We start from the raw sequence: 20,376 nt of genomic DNA on the forward strand, positions 1-20,376 counted from the left end.
TGCCGTGAACACAGCAGGGGAACAGCTGACGTTACCGAACCCCAATAACACCGCAGCAAGTGTTGACTGTGCAGACGGCACTTCCGAGCGCCAACTGGCGGTGTTGGAGCTCAGGGATAATACTGAAAACAGAGGAGCCAGAGGTGTAATTCGAGCAACTTTAAAATCTGTAGTAGTGAGAATGTGGACAGAGCAGGAGAAATTGCCGTCCGCACAGCAGGGGAACAGCTGACGTTACTGAACCCCAATAACATGGTAGCAAGTGTTGACTGTGCAGACAGCACTTCCGAGCGCCAACTGGCGGTGCTGGAGCCCAGGGATAAGAATGAAAACAGAGGAGCCAGAGGAGTAATTGGAGCAACTTTAAAATGTGTAGTACAGTGGATGTGGACAAATCAGGAGAAATTGCCGTCCGCACAGCAGGAGAACAGCTGACGTTACTGAACCCCAATAACACGGCAGCAAGTGTTGACTGTGCAGACGGCACTTCCGAGCGCCAACTGGCGGTGTTGGAGCTCAGGGATTACAGTTCAGGTGGTAGAAACATGAACAGAACAGGAGACCTGGATACTGTTGCCAACCAATTATTTATTCTGGAAGAGGACTGGCAAATTCATGAGAGATCCAGGCCTTGTTCATTTTGAGAAAAGTAAGCCGGTCAACGTTATCGGAGGATAGTCGCATGCGACGGTCTGTTAGTACACCACCTGCGGCACTAAAGACGCGTTCCGATAATACACTAGCAGCAGGGCAAGCTAGCACCTCCAGTGCATACTGACTAAGCTCTGGCCATGTATCCAGCTTACAGACCCAAAACTTGAAGGGAGAAGAGCCGTCTGGGAGTACACTAAGAGGGCAAGACATGTAGTCTGTCACCATCTGACGGAAACGTTGCCTCCTGCTGACTGGAGCTGTCTGTGATGGTGTAGACATTTGTGGCGGCGGGGACACAAAACTTTGCCACATTTCGGCCATACTGGTCTTGCCTTGTGCTGAGGCGCTGCTTCTGCTCCCTCTTTGTGCAGAGCTTCCTCCACTGCCTCGACGCACTGAGCTGCTTTGTAAAGCACTAGCAGCACTGCTCTCGGTTGGAATGGAGAACATGATGGAATGCACCAGTGCGTCTTGGTACTCCCGCATTTTACGCTCCCGGTTCAATGGTGTTATGAGGCTTTGTAAGTTGTCCCGGTAGCGAGGATCTAGGAGGGTGGACACCCAATAATCAGCCGTGTTGAGAATGTGGGCGATGCGGCGGTCGTTTCTGAGGCACTGCAGCATGAAATCAACCATGTGCTGCAGACTGCCAACTGGCCAAGAAACGCTGTCCCCTGCTTGAGGCGTGATCTCTGCCTGCTCTGCATCACCCCACCCTCGCTCTAGATACTGACTACTAGAGCATTGTGTACCTCCCTCCTCTGGACAGATGTCTTCCTCATCCATTGACTCCTCCTCATCCTCCTCACAAAGTGTCCCCTGCCTAGGCCTTTGTGAGGAACCACGTTGCGCAGACTGTAGAGAAGCAGATGGCATTTGTGACTCCTCATCCTCCACCTCTTCCAAAACCTCGTCCCTTAGTGCTTGCAGTGTTTTTTCAAGCAGGCAGATAAGGGGGATAGTCATGCTGACTAGTGCATCATCTGCACTCGCCATCCGCGTGGAATAATCGAAGGCATGCAAAACGTGGCAAATGTCCTTCATAGAGGCCCACTCAGTGGTGGTGAAGTGTGAACGGCGCGCACTGCGACTTGTTTGCGCCTGCTGCAGCTGGTACTCCATTACTGCTGCCTGCTGCTCACACAACCTCTCCAACATATGTAACGTTGAATTCCACCTGGTGGGTAGGTCACATATGATGCGATGTTCCGGAAGACATAATCGGCGCTGCAGAGCTGCAATGCGTGATCTTGCATTGCTGGAACGCCGCAAGTGAGCGCACTCTATGCGGACCTTGTGAAGCAGTGCATCAAGATCCGGATAGTCCCTCAAAAAACTCTGCACGACCAAGTTGAGCACATGTGCCAGACATGGGATGTGAGTGAGGTTGCCTAGGCCCAGAGCTGCCACCAGATTTCGGCCATTGTCACACACTACCATGCCTGGCTGGAGATTCGCTGGCACAAACCACACGTCACTCTGCTGCTTGATGGCATTCCAGAGCTCCTGCGCTGTGTGGCTTCGATTCCCCAAAGAAATTAATTTTAATACGGCCTGTTGACGTTTGGCCACGGCTGTGCTCATATCGGTCATCATAACAGGTAACCGTTCACGGGTCGATGTGGAGGTAGACCGTGACGGCTCCTGCAGCGCTGATTCAGAGGAACTGGAGTATGAGGAGGAGTCAATGTGTACAGACTGGATTCCTGCAATCCTTGGAGTTGGCAGAACACGTACAGCGCCACTCTCAAGATCTGTACCCGGCTCCACAACATTTACCCAATGGGCAGTGAGGGAAAGGTATCGTCCCTGTCCATGCTTACTGGTCCACGCATCAGTGGTCAGGTGGACCTTGCTACTGACGGCGTTTTGTAGCGCATGTTTAATTTTTCCCTCCACATGATGTTGCAGGGCAGGGACGGCTTGCCTGCTGAAATAAAAGCGGCTGGGCACGTTGTATTGTGGGACTGCCAATGCCATAAAGTTACGGAATGTGTCAGTCTCCACCAGCCTGAATGATAGCATTTCAAGGGCCAGTAGTTTAGCAATGCCAGCATTCAGAGCCTGTGCTCGGGGGTGGTTTGCCGAGTATGGGCGCCTTTTCTCCCATGCCTGTGCTAACGATGGCTGTAGACTGGCCTGGGAGTGTGAGGATGACTGGGAAAGTGGTGCTGTGGGTGGAATTACACTGTGTCTCTGTACAACAGTGCCAGAGATTCTTCCATGGCGATCCTGTGAGGAAGCCGAACCAGCTGTGTGTGAGCTGGAGGAAGAGGCTACAACACGAGCTGAAGAGGTGGTAGGTGGCGCTGTAGGTTGGCCTAGGTCTTCAGTGTGTTTGTGTAACTCCACCACGTGCTTGGTCCGCACATGTTTCCACATATTTGTGGTATTGAGGTTGCTGACACTTTTCCCTCTTTTCACCTTCTGATTACACAGCTTGCATTTGACAAAGCAAATGTCATCTGCAACTGTGTCAAAAAAGGACCAGGCACTGCAAGTCTTGGGAGCGCCCGCTTTGGATTTTGGAAGAGCCATGCTCCTAATGGGTGCCGAAGTGGAGGCTACAGGCAACCAAGTCTGCCCCCTCCCTCTCCCTCCTTTTTGGGCCGTTCGGGGAATCTCTTCCTCAGAGCTGCTCCCACCACCTTCCTGTCCCTCACGCCATGATGGGTCAAGGACCTCATCATCTACACCACCCTCTTCAAACAACTGCTTCTCCTGGGTAGTCTCGACAGCACAGTACGCACCAGAAAGTGGCACCTGAGTCTCATCATCAGATGCGTACTGAGGTGTGCTGCTGACCATAGGCACTGGCCCACCCGCCTCTTCATATTCAGAGAGACAAAACGGTTGCGCATCACTGCATACTACCTCTTCTTCAAATTCTCGAATTCTGCTTGGCTGGCCCCCTCTTTCCAAGCCAAGAGATTCAGAGAACAGAAGTAGAGATGGCTCCTGTCCAGGGCTCTCTGACTGCCTGGGCAATTTGGCAGGTGGTGAAGAGACAGATGGGTGCTCTTCAGTGCTCAGGACCTGAGAGGATCTGGAACTAATTGAAGTCGATGCGTTAGCTGCCATCCATCCGACAACGGCTTCAATTTGGTCCTCGCGCAGCAGTGGGGTACGGCTAGCTCCTACAAAGCTGCGCATAAAGGACTGTTCCCTGGTAAAACTGGGGGATGCTGAGTCACTGGTGCCCGCAGCAGGCACAGAATCCCCACGTCCTCTCCCTGCAGGCACAGAATCCTCACGTCCTCTCCCTGCAGAAACTCCACGCCCACGACCACGACCACATGCCTTACTCCCTGCCTTCTTCATCTTGGTAGACTGATAAAGATAGGCAGAAAAGTACTAAGGGCTTAGTGTGCTTATTCCTGAACAGCTGCTAACAGGTATAAGAAACACTAATTTTATAAAGTGTGGACTAGACTTTAATATGAGCTAATGTGGCCTACACAACTGTAAAGTGGAGTGTTTGGTGAACTTTATTTAGGTTTTTTTTGTCACAAAAAGACACTGGATGTGCCTAAAGATGTAATAACGATAGTATCACAAACTTTTTGTAGCTATTACAATGTAGGAAGGTAACCTACAATGCAATAGATGAGGCTGCAAAAAATAGGCTAATACTAATCTGGCTGGGGCTGCAGGGCCCAATGCTGCAGAAAGGCTCCTCTATCTACTCCTATATAGTGTGTTTGGAATCAATTTAGCTGAATATGGATGGAACCACCACACTAATAGGAGATATCAGGAAAAATTATGAATTGGCAATAAAGGACAATGTATGAGGCAGTGACACACACTGAGTGCACTACAACCAGACGGGGTTGAAGCACACACTACAGGGTGAGCTGCACTCACACACCAGACCTTGCAGACAGCGGTGAACAGTACAGATGCAGAGCACTGTGCACTAGTGCTGCAAGACGGAAAAAAAATTCTCTATCTACTCCTATATAGTGTGTTTGGAACCAATTTAGCTGAATACAGATGGAACCACCACACTAATAGGAGATATCAGGAAAAATTATGAATTGGCAATAAAGGACAATGTATGAGGCAGTGAGACACACTGAGTGCACTACAACCAGACGGGGTTGAAGCACACACTACAGGGTGAGCTGCACTCACACACCAGACCTTGCAGACAGCGGTGAACAGTACAGATGCAGAGCACTGTGCACTAGTGCTGCAAGACGGAAAAAAATTTCTCTATCTACTCCTATATAGTGTGTTTGGAACCAATTTAGCTGAATACAGATGGAACCACCACACTAATAGGAGATATCAGGAAAAATTATGAATTGGCAATAAAGGACAATGTATGAGGCAGTGACACACACTGAGTGCACTACAACCAGACGGGGTTGAAGCACACACTACAGGGTGAGCTGCACTCACACACCAGACCTTGCAGACAGCGGTGAACAGTACAGATGCAGAGCACTGTGCACTAGTGCTGCAAGACGGAAAAAAATTTCTCTATCTACTCCTATATAGTGTGTTTGGAACCAATTTAGCTGAATACAGATGGAACCACCACACTAATAGGAGATATCAGGAAAAATTATGAATTGGCAAAAAAGGACAATGTATGAGGCAGTGACACACACTGAGTGCACTACAACCAGACTTGGCTGAAGCACACACTACAGGGTGAGCTGCACTCACACACACAGACCTTGCAGATAGCGGTGAACAGCACAGGGAACTGTGCACTAGCACTGCAAGGCACAGTGATTTAGAAAGTAGCTTGGGTAAAGCAGTATAGAGCAAATAGGTAGCTAAAACTGTCCCTCAGAACAACAGCGTCCTATCCCTAACTGAATTCACAGCAGAGTGAGCTCAAAATGGCGGCGGTGGCTTTTATAGTGCATCATGACATCATTTCAGCAGCCAATCACAGCCATGCCATTAGTTAAGATGCCTACATGCCTAACAGGATGTGCCCACACTTCTTAGGATCCTCATTGGCTGAATAAAATGAAAATGTCTCATTGCATTATGGGAACTTCCGATTCCGGTATACGATATTGCAATAGTATCGGAATTAAGTATCGGAATTCCGATACCGCGAATATCGGCCGATACCCGATATTTCAGTATCGGAATGCTCAACACTAATCAGCACCTCTAATATCATCTATATTTCCTGTAACTATTTTGGTGATTATTGGACTATTATTTTGCTTTACACTGGTCATCTGATATGGCTTTTTGAAAAATCTCTGGACTTTATATTTATTTCAAGATTTAATTGGACTTTTTTTTTTTTTTTTGACTTTTGGGGGTGTTAGTATTACTGTGGACATTTAGCTTTCTATATGCCATTGATGTCATTATTGGATATTTGCTGAATACGCTACTGAGGACGCTGTTTGTCAAATTCATATGTGTACTCGTTGAATTGCATTATTAAGGTTCCTTGGGGACTAGGTGAAGGATAGCTGTGGTACAGTGGGGGCACTATTTGAATATTGGGGGCTGATATACTCCACTGCCAGAAAGGGATTAGTTTATTATCCCTTATAGCGTATTATTTACGGCCTAGCTGACACTACTTCTATTCCTTTTTCACCTTTATATCCCTATGTCTCCTTTCGTATATGTTAGTTTGTCCCAACTGTACTATTGAGTACATTATTTTAGTGTGTTTAAATTAAAAGTAAATTTTTAATGGGTAATTGTCTTTTTTGGTAGATAATCTTTACTTACCCTCCTTCCAACGTATGTTGGTTATTTTCTGGTATTTGGTTTAATTCTCACATTGGCCATTGGGAATTTTTAAACTCTTAACTTCCTATTGTGCCAGGAAACAACACATGTACATAGCCATAATGGTTGAATCCCAACTCTTATCTGTTGTATTGAATTGTCTAATGAACCTATACAAGGGCCATTATGAAAGGAGGGGGAGCAGGGTCAGCTGTGATATCACCCATTGTGATTGTTGGATTTTGTGTTATCAGCTGTGTATAGAGGTGTCACCTGTCACTGTAATCCTACCTCTGATGATAACGAGCCTGCTAAAAACTCTTCCTGAAAGGACAGGAAGTATGAGTCTAAAAAAAGCCTCAGTGGCCAATGTGAGAATTGCAAGATTACAAATTTTTTATTTTATTTTAAATAAATTGTAATATGAAAAAAATTCCCAATTTTTATATAAAAAAACACATGTAATACAAACACTTGATTTATACAATAGGTCATTTTCTGACCCTTAAACATTTTTTCCACTGACAAAAATCCTAAGTCTACTTACAAAGTTCTTAATATAATCCTATTGTACTTCCCCCTCCCAAAGTGCAGTGAAGAAGGTAACCGCTACCTGTATGTGAGCAGAATTTGTGTTCTTATGTCAGGGTGCATTTCCCGCTCGTCTAAAGAAAGTCCTGATCGTTTCTCCTCCAGTCTGGTTCAGAGTTCCATACTCTATCATCAGTCTACTTCTTAAGGAAAAGTTGAGAGAGAGGGTAAGTCTGGATTTCTACTACATTGTCATATACTTCGGAACCTGTCACGTGATTCACGCTATCCAATCCACGAGGAAACCCTAATTTGCCAAAATTTCACAGTATAATTCTATAGTTTAGTATCTTTCCAAATATTTTCTTTATGGTCTTTGTTCCAATTTTTAGATATTTTTCTAAATAAGTGCTTCAACTAAAAGCTTTATGTGTTCCATATGTTTAACTGGCAATATTATCCATCCTTTAGGTGCACATGGTGAGCATGAGTGAACTTCTTGAGCACTTGCCTGCACAGTGTCTTCCTGAATCTCTAGGTGGTTTACTACCATGGGATCCTGGTTCATGGAACTGCCTTCTCCTCCCTGCCCGTGCAGGAAAACCAGATCCTCTAGATGAGGTGGTACTGGTACTGGCGGAAGGGCAGAGAGGGAGTGTACATAAACCAGTGGCGGGAAGCATGGCCTTGTCTGAGCTGAAGGAGCATACCAACTCATTGGGAAGGCGAGGAATCTATGATGAATATGATGCGATAAGGAATGAACAACCGGAGGGCACTTTCTTAGCTTCACTGTAAGTGTTAATAGGGACCTATATGTAAAGGGTCTATCAAAATTATTCAACCTCCATTACAAATAAGGTTTATTATTATTTACAAACTTTCTGCTGTTTTTCAATGAAACAGGAACAATGTAAATAACTCAACACAACTAATATAAGTGATTTCTCCAAATTATTGCCCAAATGCCACATTTAATGACTACTGCAGTCTCAGAATGATTCAACAATTATCTTTAGTCATTTTGATTGCAACTGTATATATAGTATACAAACTAGTCAAATACTCAATTGAGTTGAGTTCAATAGATCCACTTTCATGAAAGCTATTCTAAATAAGTTATAATAGTTAAGTTTCTCTGGAGTAATAGGTTTACTTTTCATATAACAACTCTCACTGTTTTTTGTTTTTTTTTATTTAAAAAACATTTTTTTAGGGCTGTTCTGAACCGTGATCGGAATCGTTACGGTGACGTTCCATGTCTAGACCAAACAAGAGTCAAATTAAAACGTGTCAACTGGCATGATGTAATTATTATTTTTTTATTATTATTAGGCTACTGATGATTGGGACTAAATATACAATAAAGAACATTGCACCAAATGGTCCATGTTCTTCTTTTATATGTTTTGTAATAGTGTAGTATTTGTTGATGTGAGATAATTTTAATTATAACAATTGAATTTGTCTCAAAGGGTAAATTGTACATTTTATATAAAGATATGTAATAAGCAGCATGTATAACTATTGCCTATAGTGCCCAATAAAAGTGTTATAAGCATTGTCTAAAATGAACAACATACCGTATTTTTTGAACTATAAGACGCACCCCAAATTTTGGGGTGGAATATAGAAAAAAAATATATTTTAATAAGATAGGGTCCGTCTTATAGTCTTAATAGGTACAGTATCTTACCTGGGGGTCGGTGGAGCGAGGGTCACAGGAGGCAGGGTCCTTCAGGAATCCGGTGCTCCAGCAGCGGGAAGTTACGGTGGAGCAGGGTTTCAGGGCCCTCCGTTCCCTCCCTCAGGAACCTGGTGGCTGCAGCAGAAGAGATGGCTGGGGCCCAATGCCCAGCTGGGGGCCTGGCTGGGGCCCGATGCCAGGCTGGGGGCATGGCTGACGCCCGGCGCATGGCTGGGGGCTGGGCCCTGGGCCTGGCTGAGAGCCGGGGCCAGTGTTTGGCGATAGGGGCCTGCCTGCGTGCCGCCGAGGCCTGCCTGGGGACCGGGACCGGTAGTGGTGGCGGAAGAGAGAACAGCAAAGGAGGATGTGAGGTGTTGCGGGTGACTGGCTGGGGTTAGACTGGATGCTGGCAGTGTCTGACTGCGTGCCGGGGCGGTGAGCGGAGGAGGAAGTGAGATGCTGTGGGCGTCTGGCTGGGGGCCAGCGCAGGTTGAACTGAACGCGGGCAGTGTCTGGCTGCGGGCCGGGGCGGTGAGCGGCGCAGGTTTCTGGTGTCTGCGGCCATCTTCCTGAAGCTGTGGTCTACAGGAAAATGGCTGCCCGAGCTACAAGTCAGCGCATGCGCCGGCTCAGGCAGACATTTTCCTGTGGCTCACAGCTTCAGGAAGTGACCGCGCACACCGGAAACCTGCGCCGCTCACCGCCCCGGCCCGCAGCCAGACACTGCCCGCATTCAGTTCAACCCGTGCTGGACCCCAGCCAGACACCCGCAGCATCTCACCTCTTCCTCCTTTGCTGCCGCCGGCGCCAAGGAGGGAGATCCCGCTCCACCAACACCGCAGGTACACAACGTTCAGACCATAAGACGCATCCCCCATTTTCCTCCCAAATTTGGGGAGAAAAAAGTGCGTCTTATTGTCCGAAAAATACGGTAGTTAATTGCTAACATATACAGTGTGTCTTATGAAGAGTTAGGGTGCATTTCCATTGCATGAAGGAGAATAACAATACATTGAGGCTAAACCAAAAATTATATGAGCAATACTAAACTATAGAATTATACTGCTCACCTGTGTACTTTACCTTTTAGCGCTCGGACTATATAAATGCCAGTTTTATGGATGGATACTTACAGAAGAATATGTACATTGGAACCCAAGGTACTGAATAAAGTTTACGACTATGTGGATGGTAGTAGGAGATGGTTGCAGTGATGTGTGACACTGATTTTAGAAATGTTATGTTTATACCTCCAGTCAGTAAGTTTGCTCTGGCTATTAGAGAGGGTCATATAAAAATGAATCAGTATATCCCATTTGATAATTAAATGGTAGCTTGTTGTACAGTGATGGGATGCCTGATGACTGTCCTTGGGTATTAACGTAAAATAATGGGAGTTGTAGTATTTGCACATTAATCTGTAGCTTATGTAGAAAGGTCGCAGTTATGGTATGTGATAATAAAAGTGACCTAGGAATGTAGAAAAAAGGAAATCACTGACTGCAGTGGTAACCAGCATATCACTGATCATAGCCAGTGATTGGCTGCAGCGGTCACATGTCCGTCCAGACGGAGCAGGAAGTACAGAGACCGGCGGTGGACCTGGGATGCCTCAGAATGAGAGGTATGAGGTATTAATGCTTTTATTATATCACACTATTATTAGTGGATTTAAAAAAAAAAAAAAAAAAAAAAAGTAAGTGGTCAGGCAACCCCCATAAGGACTGGGACGTATAGAAAAGTGTGGATTATCATTGTAAATGTGTGTCTGGACTGGTGAATTAGGTAGAATTATATGTATCTGCTATATAAATGGATGTGTTCCTTCAGGACCTATGGAAAATACATTCCAGGATTTTTGGCAAATGATTTGGGAGCAGAATGTGCTGGTGATTGTCATGACTACACGGTGAGTTAATTCAGATGATGTTTGGGAACATTGTGAATATTTGTACATTCAGCTTTGTTCCTACTCCTTCTTTTACTGAATAGCGTTGAGGAAGGTGGTCATCGGAAATGTGGTCAGTATTGGCCGCTTTCTCAAGGATCTATAGCCGCTTATGGAGCTATGACTGTCACAAACAATGCTGCCGAGAACCACCAACATTACCGAAGGACGACTCTGGACATCAGCACTCGCCAGGTACTGCTGCCCCCATGTGAGGTTAAGGCTAGATTGTCACATTTAGAGATAGCATGATATACTAACCATCACAATAAATGCAGAAATATATTTGTGGATATAAAATAGGAAACAACAACTGTTCATAGTATTCACAATGTAGAAATACTTGAGTATACTCCCACAAAGGATCATGAAATTGTTAGAAATACCAACTACATACTAAAAATAATTACACCAATTTCACAAAAAAATGAAAAAAACTACATATTTGTGTTACCACATATCAATTGTACTAATCACGTGTGTAATAGCATGCTATAATAGACGGACCAAGTGACACACACTACCCAGTATCCTACAAAAAACAATCAGCTGCCCTAGTCATTCCCATATACTTTGATTGGAGTGGCACTCCATATTTTTGTCCACTGCTCAATTCAGATGGGGGATTCAGGACCCCACATTGTAGTGATTGGAGGTTACAGCCATGAGAAACCCAGGAATCAGACATTTCCCACCTATTCAGGGAGATACACTTTTAGGGATTTTAGATTTGTAATAGTATCCATAAAACTAGTTTCAAACAGGAAGATATCCCGTATAGGTTAAAAATAAATATTTTTATTTCATGCAAATTAAAATCAAAATTAAGAAGATACAGGGGTAAAGACTATCACTGCCACCTACCTCCTGATGCTGCTATTTTGTAAGTATGCTCTCTATAACATTTGTCATACAGACAGTAATCTAGTTATAACACCTATAAAAGACCCCCAGTTCAGTCCCTGTATACATTTAATTATTCTCAATAGTTTCCTATTATAGCAGATTTTGGCACTTGCACTTTATACTGGCACATGGAACTATTGTTTGTACACAGAATACTGCTGCTATTTATTAATAGGAATAAGGGGGTATGAAATGACTTTTTGTTAAATAGTCTTGGCATTTGCACTTTATATAGATGCATGTGTGTGTGTATATATATATATATATATATATATATATATATATATATATATATATATATATATATATATATATATATATATATATATATATATATATATATATATATATATATATATATGGATCAAATATCACATAAGAATTGTAGAGCATTCTGTTGATAACAGCACCTTAAATATGGGAATAGGTGCAATAAAACATTAATATATATATATATCTTGTAGTAGTCATTGTGATTTCAGCCTGTAGATGGCAGTGGACTGTATTTTGAAAACACCTTTATCTTCTTAATTTTGATTTTAATTTGTATGAAATAAAATATTTATTTTTAACCTATATCTTCCTGTTAGAAATTAGTTTTATGGATACTAGTTTCTTGTTGTGATAGTATTAGAAGTGGGAAGTAATAATAATTGGACTTTGGAGTGTATTTTAGATTTGTAGTATTTTTTTCATTACTAATTTACCGATTAAAGGAGTTTTTCCAAGAACAAAAGTTGATTTTAATCAATACATTTTGGAATAATAATAGTTTCCACAATTGAATGTATTTAAATAAAATGTTCCTGTGCTGAGATCTTATACGTGTGCCCCTGCTGTGTATTGTGTAATGGCCGTGTCTGACCGTGCAGGAACATGGTCTGATCATACCACAGCTCCTGGGCAGGGGAGGAAGCAAAAGAGTATACAGATACTACAGCAGGGGATCACAGCTGATTCTTTTTGTGAGGTAAAACGTTTCTCTGCCTGTTTTTAAACAATGTTTTACTTCAAAGAAAGAATCAGCTGTGATCCCCTGCTGTCATGTCTGTATAATCTTTTCCTTCCTCCCCTGCCCAGGAGATGTGGTATGATCAGATCATGTTCCTGTATGGTCAGACACAGCCATTACACAGTACACAGCAGGGGCACATTTATAAGATTAAATAAAATGTTCCTGTACTGAGATAAACACTTTCAATTGTGGAAGTTATTATTATTCCAAGATCTGTTGATTAAAATTAACTTTTGTTCATGGGAAAACACCTTTTGCTTTAGTGTCCCATCATTAAAAGAAAATGATATAACAGCCGCAATTCTTTTATGTCTTCCACTTTGTAACATCACCATGTCTCATGTCTTAGGGTCGAGAAAGGAGGCAGATCAGTCACTTGCAGTTCCTTAGCTGGCCAGACTTTGGGGTTCCCAGCTCCGCTGCCGCTCTTATTAATTTTAGAGATGCTGTAAAGAAGGAACAGAGAAGACTGGTCAATGAGCTCGGGAACCAGTGGAAAGGTCCTGTAGGCGGCCCTCCAATTGTGGTACATTGCAGTGCAGGAATCGGAAGGACAGGTACTGGGCCAGACAGCAATACGACTTGATGGCAACAATGGAAATAAATATGAAAAGGATGAATTGTTTAGTATCAGTAAAGCTCCAGCACAAGATACAAATTATGGCAAAATAAAACCTAATGTTAAATCTTTTCTCCTTCCCCCAGGTACATTCTGTACATTGGATATCTGCTTGTCCCAAATAGAAGACGTGGGCACCTTGAACATTCAGCAGACAGTGAGAAGAATGCGGAAGCAGAGAGCGCTGAGTATACAGACTTCCGAGCAGTACTTCTTCTGTCACATGGCCATTTTAGAACACTTTGGCAGCTGACACAAGTATCTTGCCATACCCACCGGTGCCGCTTCCATTGTCAAAGAATCGAGGACCAACGTTAGGGGCTGAATGCCTTAATTACCTATAGGTGCTGCGAAGGCAGATAAGGAATCCCAGCTTATGGCTCCTATGTAAAGCAATAACGTTATGCTATCACACAGTATAATACTCCAGGCGCACTTACTTGTTACATGCTCACTATACAAGTTTCTAAAACTGATTCCAAATAGTGCCGCTACATAATCGTTACACTATAATCAATCGATTCAAGGATAATAGACAGTTTATTACAATATAAATATATGCATGTGGACACCTAAATTTACCTACAGATACTGTACACAAATCCACACACACACAGCTTTTAACGTAATGGTGACCCACCCATGTGCACATTATTATTATTCCAGTTATTATATTATTCTAGTGATATATAAGGAAGCCATATAAAGAATAGTGTAAGAGTCTGGATCTGTGTACTACACAAGGGAATCCTGCTTGTTTTTCTTGCTCCCTCTTTTGCAGAGATTTTGGGATATCCAGGATTATAAGCTATGACTTCGATCTCCATTCCTTCTGCAGAGCGATGCAATAATGTAGATCACATGCATAACAATCTTCTCAGCTGAAGCGCCCATCACACACTGCGTGAATTATCTTGGCTGCAAATATATCACAGCCGTGAAAATCCCTATTTGTACATGTCTTATACTTCTGTATTGTAATCCAATGGGACCCATCAACTACACAAGGCTATGAAATGTGAAAGCTATGCTGAGATCAAGTGGTAACGCAGATGGAGACAGGTTTTTATGAATGTAATGAAAGTAATTTCTGGCAAAATGACCTGTACTGTTCTGGTTGCAGTTTAGGATGAACAGAAGTGTAGAGGGGATACGTGTATATATATATATATATGTACAGACATTTAATCTTTCTTCTGATTCTAAATATGTAAAACGTGGATGGATACACAATGTACATGACTTTTCTTAACTGGAAACGATGTGACACAACAATCATTTTCATCATTGACACAGCAAAAGTAAGACTCTAAAATATGAGAGACCCATGGCAAAATTAGATTAGACAGTCTTAAAATGCACCAAGTATATTGGAGTGGTTCATTGTACATAATTTGGCGTCTCTTTAGACATATTTTTGTATACATTTATTGATTTGGCTGACTTTTATACCAAATTTCTCTGCCAGAATTTTAGCACATGGTGGCCTTGCGAAAAATGCCAAACCCCTTTACAATTAAACCATGCCCCTCATTAAGCAAAGTGCAAAAAGTTTAGAACACCTAAGGCATGTTATGACAGTGATACGGTGAAAAGTTTGTCAGAATTCTGGCTAAATTCGACCTTAATAATGTAGTTACGTTATAAAAGTCAGAGTTCTGGGAACTGGTGGTCCAGAAGTATTGTATAAGTATTTGCTTAAAGAGAATCTGTCACCAGGTTTTGCCACCTAATCTGAGAGCAGCTTAATGTAGAGACAGATACTGATTCCCGTTATGTGTCACTTACTGGGCTGCTTGCTGTAGTTTTGATAAAATCACAGTTTTATCAGCAATAGATTATTACTAGAGGACTAGTAAACCTGCTGCCTGGTAGTCCTGAATATTTTTTAGATAAATATAACCCCACTCCCACCACTGATTGGCAGGTTTCTGTGTGCACTGTGCATAGGCAGAAAGCTGCCAATCAGTGGTGTAGGCGGGGGTTATACATAGTTCAGATAACTTGTAGATCTTCAGCAGTGAAAATAGGGATTTTATCAAAATGATACTAAGAAGCTCAGTAAGTGACACATCGCTGAAATCAGAGTTTCTGCCCCTACATTATACCACTCTCAGATGGGGGTAACAAACCCTGGTGATATTTACTTTGAAGAGACAAGTGAAGAGAGCTGACGGCTTCTTCAAGATGTGCACTGCTGTTTGAATGTGCAGCATGAGCAACTATGACGCCATTTTTTGCATGTCTGCTCAGTGCCGTCATGAGCATATCATTACATTGCTGTGCAAAAATCACGTCATCGCAACGTCTGACAGCAGCCTACAGCGGAGAAGGTGGTGCGTAATACGTGCCAGCATAATGAGCAGTAAGGTAAAATGTCACCATGCTCTCTTAAAGTTGTCTCAGAATTTTTTCTCCTTAATTCCTGCTAATTAGGTATGAAATCTAGAGTAAGTGCAAGAAAAGGACGGAGCGGCGCTGGAAATCAGGGAAGACTGTGATCGGTAAGTATTTTAATACTTACGCTACTTTAAATACATAATTAGGATGGATTAGAAGGAAAAAAAATCCTGAGACATCTTCTTTAAATAGTCCATTGCCAAAGTTAGATGATAAGATTCCACAGTTTTGGGTACAAGAAATGTGGTAATAAGGGTCTCTGTACCACTGAACCATGTATTTAGACCAACCATGGCCCTCTCAATTACATAATTAACTGAGAGAACTTGGGGGCATCCATATAGGATGGATCTAAAGGACCTAGGGATAAATTTTGATACAATAGAGTATCTGGGAAGGAAAGAATATATTTAGTGTTGGGTACTAGGGATGAGCGGAGCCATGGATGTTTGGGTTTGAGCGAACTTTAGTCCAAAGTTCGGTTCGGATACCATAACTCTACCTAATCTTGACGCCAAACCCCATAGGAGTCAATGGGGACCCGAAACTTTAGTGCTGTAAAATGGTCATAGGTAGGGCTCGGGGGCTGCAAAAGTCTCTCTCTGTCAAACGGACTTCCAGGAGAAGTCCATGTTCACAGTTCAGCATCGAACAGTTCGGGTTCGCTCATCTCTATTGGGAACCTCAAGATATAAGACCCTCATCAGAAGGCATTGTACTACCAGGCCCCCGTCCCTCTAGAGCAGCAGTATCCATACTTCTACTTTTTGTGGGGTCTGCATTGGGCCATTTATTAGGAAACCATGGACAGAAGATGGTGCTGCTATTTGCTCCAGTACCTGTATAACAACATCCATAGTTACTTATTGCACTTGCTCCACAGTATGACCTGCTCTGTACATGACCATACTGCTCCTGCCTTGTACCGTGCTTGGTTGTTTGAGATGTCAGGAGATGTCTCGGGCAGCACGGTGGCTCAGTGGTTAGCACTGCAGTCTTGCAGCGCTGGGGTCTTGGTTTCAAATCCCACCAAGGACAACATCTGCAAGCAGTTTGTATGTTCTCCCTGTGTTTGGGTAGGTTTCCTTCCACACCCTAAAGACATATTGATAGGGAATCTAGATTGTGAGCCCCAATGGGGACAGTGCCCATAATGTCTGTAAATTGTCTGAATTGTAAAGTGCTGTGGAATATGTTGGCGCTATATAAATAAAAAGATTATTGTGTCAAGATCCACTCCAGATAATAGCACTGGTCCAGACCCGCATGTCCCTATACGATTCGCTAATGAGGCTTTTACTAGTAGTATCATGAGCGACACACTGAACCATGGACCCATAAGGATGCAGATTTGAGTTCAAGGTCAGCTTCCAGTTCCAATTGAAGATAAAATTGTGATTTTATTATTAATCCATTGAAAAGATATACACGTTGGAAAAATAAGATAAATGAAAGGGGAGAAATCCGTGAAACCTGCACGTTTCGAACGCCAAACGCACTTAATCCTGGTATGGATACAGGTTTACCAGTAGATCAGAATATACCGTTGGGCCAATGTTGACCTAGAGGGAAGTTAATAAAGTCCTATATAAATAGAATATGCTATGTAAATAATACCATTATTTTATATACCTTATGCGATTTTTGCTTTCTAGTGAATCATTCCACAAGGATAATCTGTATGTTTTATCATGTGGTTTTATCAGTTTTTGTAAAATAATAATATGACTGCTAAACAAAAAATATTGATTACATTTTTAGCAGAACGCACTCTAAGCCAAAAATCATTGAAGGCGAGCCCATTAGTACTACTGTTCACAAGCTCCATCTTTTACTAGTGGCCGGACAGAATGAATCTCCTCCGGCATGTTACTTCTATCAGTATTATGTGATATTGTACAATCACGGTTTGTATATTTTTATGCTGTCTAAAAATGGAAAACTGGCTGAAGCCTTCCTGGTGGATTGGCTGTGTGTTTGCTGAACATTTACTACTACATACTGCATGTAATTGTGTAAAATTACCTGCAACTCTGACCCTGAAAATGTTCTTGATTTTATTTCTGCAATTTTACACCACAATCTCTTGGTCTTTTTTTTTAACCGTCCTACAAAAAATGTTTTTTTTCCTTGGAAAAAAAGAATTTGAATGTGCCTATATTGTCTTTATTCAAGTTAGTTTTCCAGTTGTTTGATATGAAGTGCTTGAGTCATCATCATAATAAAAGTGTATATTGCCGGTGTTTTCAGATATCTTTAATTATGTCAACCACTGATATACTTTATATTACAAGGTTAAAAAGAATCTGCCAGCTGCCCGAGCCCCCCAAAACTGTCACCATGTCTTTATTGAACCCTATATCTACTTTCTAACAAGCTTATTAATTTGTGGCCTATTAATTGTAGAATTACCTTAAAATAAATTTTAAAACTGCACTTGCAATATGCTAATTAGTGGGTGACTAATTCTGGGGGTGCTGATTTCCAGAGACTAATCCCACTAATCATGCACACGACCGTATTTTCAATCTGAGTGTGGTCCAACAAAACATCGGATAACAGACCAATGTTATTCTATGGGGCCGTGCACATATCCGATTTTAGTTCTCTCAGACAGAGCCGGCCCAGGGAAAACAATTGCAGCATGCCTGAGTTTGAGCCGATATTCAGATCGCACTCACCCATACAAGTGAGTCCGTGGAAAACATCAGACTACATTCAGATGTCATCCGAGTGCAGTTCGATTTCCTCTGACTGACAGAATGGAGAGGATAGAGAATTTTTTTGAGAGAATCGGAATACATTATTCTCACACTCTGATCAAAATTATATCATGGTGTGATTTGCAAAATCCACCCAATGCAGGACTCAGCCGCCCCAGAGGTGAGGCCAGGACTCAGCCGCCCCAGAGGTGAGGCCAGGACTCAGCCGCCCCAGAGGTGAGGCCAGGACTCAGCCGCCCCAGAGGTGAGGCCAGGACTCAGCCGCCCCAGAGGTGAGGCCAGGACTCAGCCGCCCCAGAGGTGAGGCCAGGACTCAGCCGCCCCAGAGGTGAGGCCAGGACTCAGCCGCCCCAGAGGTGAGGCCAGGACTCAGCCGCCCCAGAGGTGAGGCCAGGACTCAGCCGCCCCAGAGGTGAGGCCAGGACTCAGCCGCCCCAGAGGTGAGGCCAGGACTCAGCCGCCCCAGAGGTGAGGCCAGGACTCAGCCGCCCCAGAGGTGAGGCCAGGACTCAGCCGCCCCAGAGGTGAGGCCAGGACTCAGCCGCCCCAGAGGTGAGGCCAGGACTCAGCCGCCCCAGAGGTGAGGCCAGGACTCGGCCACCTCCAAACCACGGAATATAGACAGGTGGTGCTGGGGGAGGAGACGACAACGGCCGCTTCGTATATAGGTGAGTATAATAAAAGCTATTTTTGTTTTATGGAGAGGTCATTGGGGACAGATATACAGCATTCTAGAATACTGTATATGAGGGCTTACAGGTGCTGCCCTACTTTAAATGGGAAAAAAACTCTTGACAAGTTCCCTTTAAACTCATCCCACGGGGAAAAAAAAGTCCTCATTCAGCTTTTTTGGTGGAAAAATAAAAGTTATAGCTATCAGAATACAGTAATGCAAAAATAAATACATTATTGTAAAAAATGTTTTAATGTGCAAAAATAGCAAGAGAAAAAAAAACAAAAAAAAAAACGCTGGTGGGTAAGCATACTGACCCGAACAATAAAGTTGTCCTATCATTTTTACTGCATGGTGAACAGCAGTTAAAAAAAAATTAAAGTCAGTTCCTGAATTGCTGTTTTGTTTATTCTAACTCCCAGAAATTGAAATAAAGGCTCATTCAGACATCTGTCCAAATCTGACCACAATACATGGTGGACTGGCCGTGGGTTTTCTCTCCCAAGCTTTTCATAGACACATATTAAGCTGTCACGCTTGGGTCGGGGTAGCCTCGGCCGGCCCACGCATTAGCAGTAGTGTTGAGCTAGTATGTTCTATTAGCCCTTTCGCCGAGTACGCTCGGGCCGAGCTCCGAGTATTTACAGCTGCTCGGTGATATGGTTAAATCGCTCCCGTGTGCATGATTTGCAACTGTTTGACAGCTTTATTACATGGGAGGAATGTGTAAGAAATAGACATTCCTCACATGTAATAAAACTGTCAAACAGTTGCAAATCATGCACACGGGAGGGATTCAACCATATCACCGAGCAGCTGTAAATACTCGGAGCTCGGCCCGAGCATACTCGGACAGAACTTACTCGCTCAACACTAATTAGCAGTCCTCGCTTGAACCTATTGGCTCGGATATTTGAATGAGCCTTTAGGCAGTGTTATCCCAACCAGAACTTACAGCCTCATAGGTATTATGAGGCTCTAGGTTTGGGTCGGGAATCCCGCGGTCAATCTGTGTATGGCATCCGTATATGGACTGTGAAATATGTCCGTCTGAACATTGCCTGAAAGCAAAAAAAAACTTTACCCCCAATTGGTACCAATTAAAAACTTCAATGCATCCTGCAGACCCTCCGCAGATCGGCCTGTCATAGACTGCATGGCAAGGGTTTGGATTTTATACACCTGTAGCAATGGGACTAAACGAAAAACCTCAACTCAATTATTAAGGCGTGTGTCCCAATTGTGTATTTTGTTCTATGCAACCAATAAATAATGAAAGTATATGTCTAATGCAAGAAGGGCATATTCATTATCAATACACATCAGCATACTGATAGAGAAACGACTAAAAAAAACCCCAAGAGGTAGTGACAGGAATAGGGCGTAACCTTCTCCACTAAGCATACTAGATCTTGAATTTGGACACTGTCGCCACATGGTATGATTTTCTTTTACATTTGGCTTCAAATATAACATACTACAATGCCAATAATTGTGGT

General features: G+C 43.1%; 1 protein-coding gene across 1 annotated transcript in view; it reads left to right on the forward strand.

Moving 5' to 3' along the window:
* The window catches only part of PTPN9 (protein tyrosine phosphatase non-receptor type 9), a 43,364-nt gene extending 25,640 nt beyond the window's left edge, over positions 1-17,724 (forward strand). Inside the window, exons 6-13 of the mRNA XM_073652797.1 lie at positions 7,023-7,133; positions 7,378-7,700; positions 8,123-8,213; positions 9,684-9,753; positions 10,424-10,502; positions 10,586-10,736; positions 12,812-13,019; positions 13,168-17,724. Coding sequence (XP_073508898.1) covers positions 7,023-7,133; positions 7,378-7,700; positions 8,123-8,213; positions 9,684-9,753; positions 10,424-10,502; positions 10,586-10,736; positions 12,812-13,019; positions 13,168-13,334 — 1,200 coding nt within the window. The 3' untranslated portion in view covers positions 13,335-17,724. The remainder of the gene's footprint in view (positions 1-7,022; positions 7,134-7,377; positions 7,701-8,122; positions 8,214-9,683; positions 9,754-10,423; positions 10,503-10,585; positions 10,737-12,811; positions 13,020-13,167) is intronic.
* Positions 17,725-20,376: the final 2,652 nt, after the last annotated feature.

Source organism: Phyllobates terribilis, unplaced genomic scaffold (assembly GCF_046119375.1).
Source record: "Phyllobates terribilis strain yellow unplaced genomic scaffold, ASM4611937v1 Scaffold_11__3_contigs__length_659146591, whole genome shotgun sequence".
NCBI classification, from domain to species: domain Eukaryota; kingdom Metazoa; phylum Chordata; class Amphibia; order Anura; family Dendrobatidae; genus Phyllobates; species Phyllobates terribilis.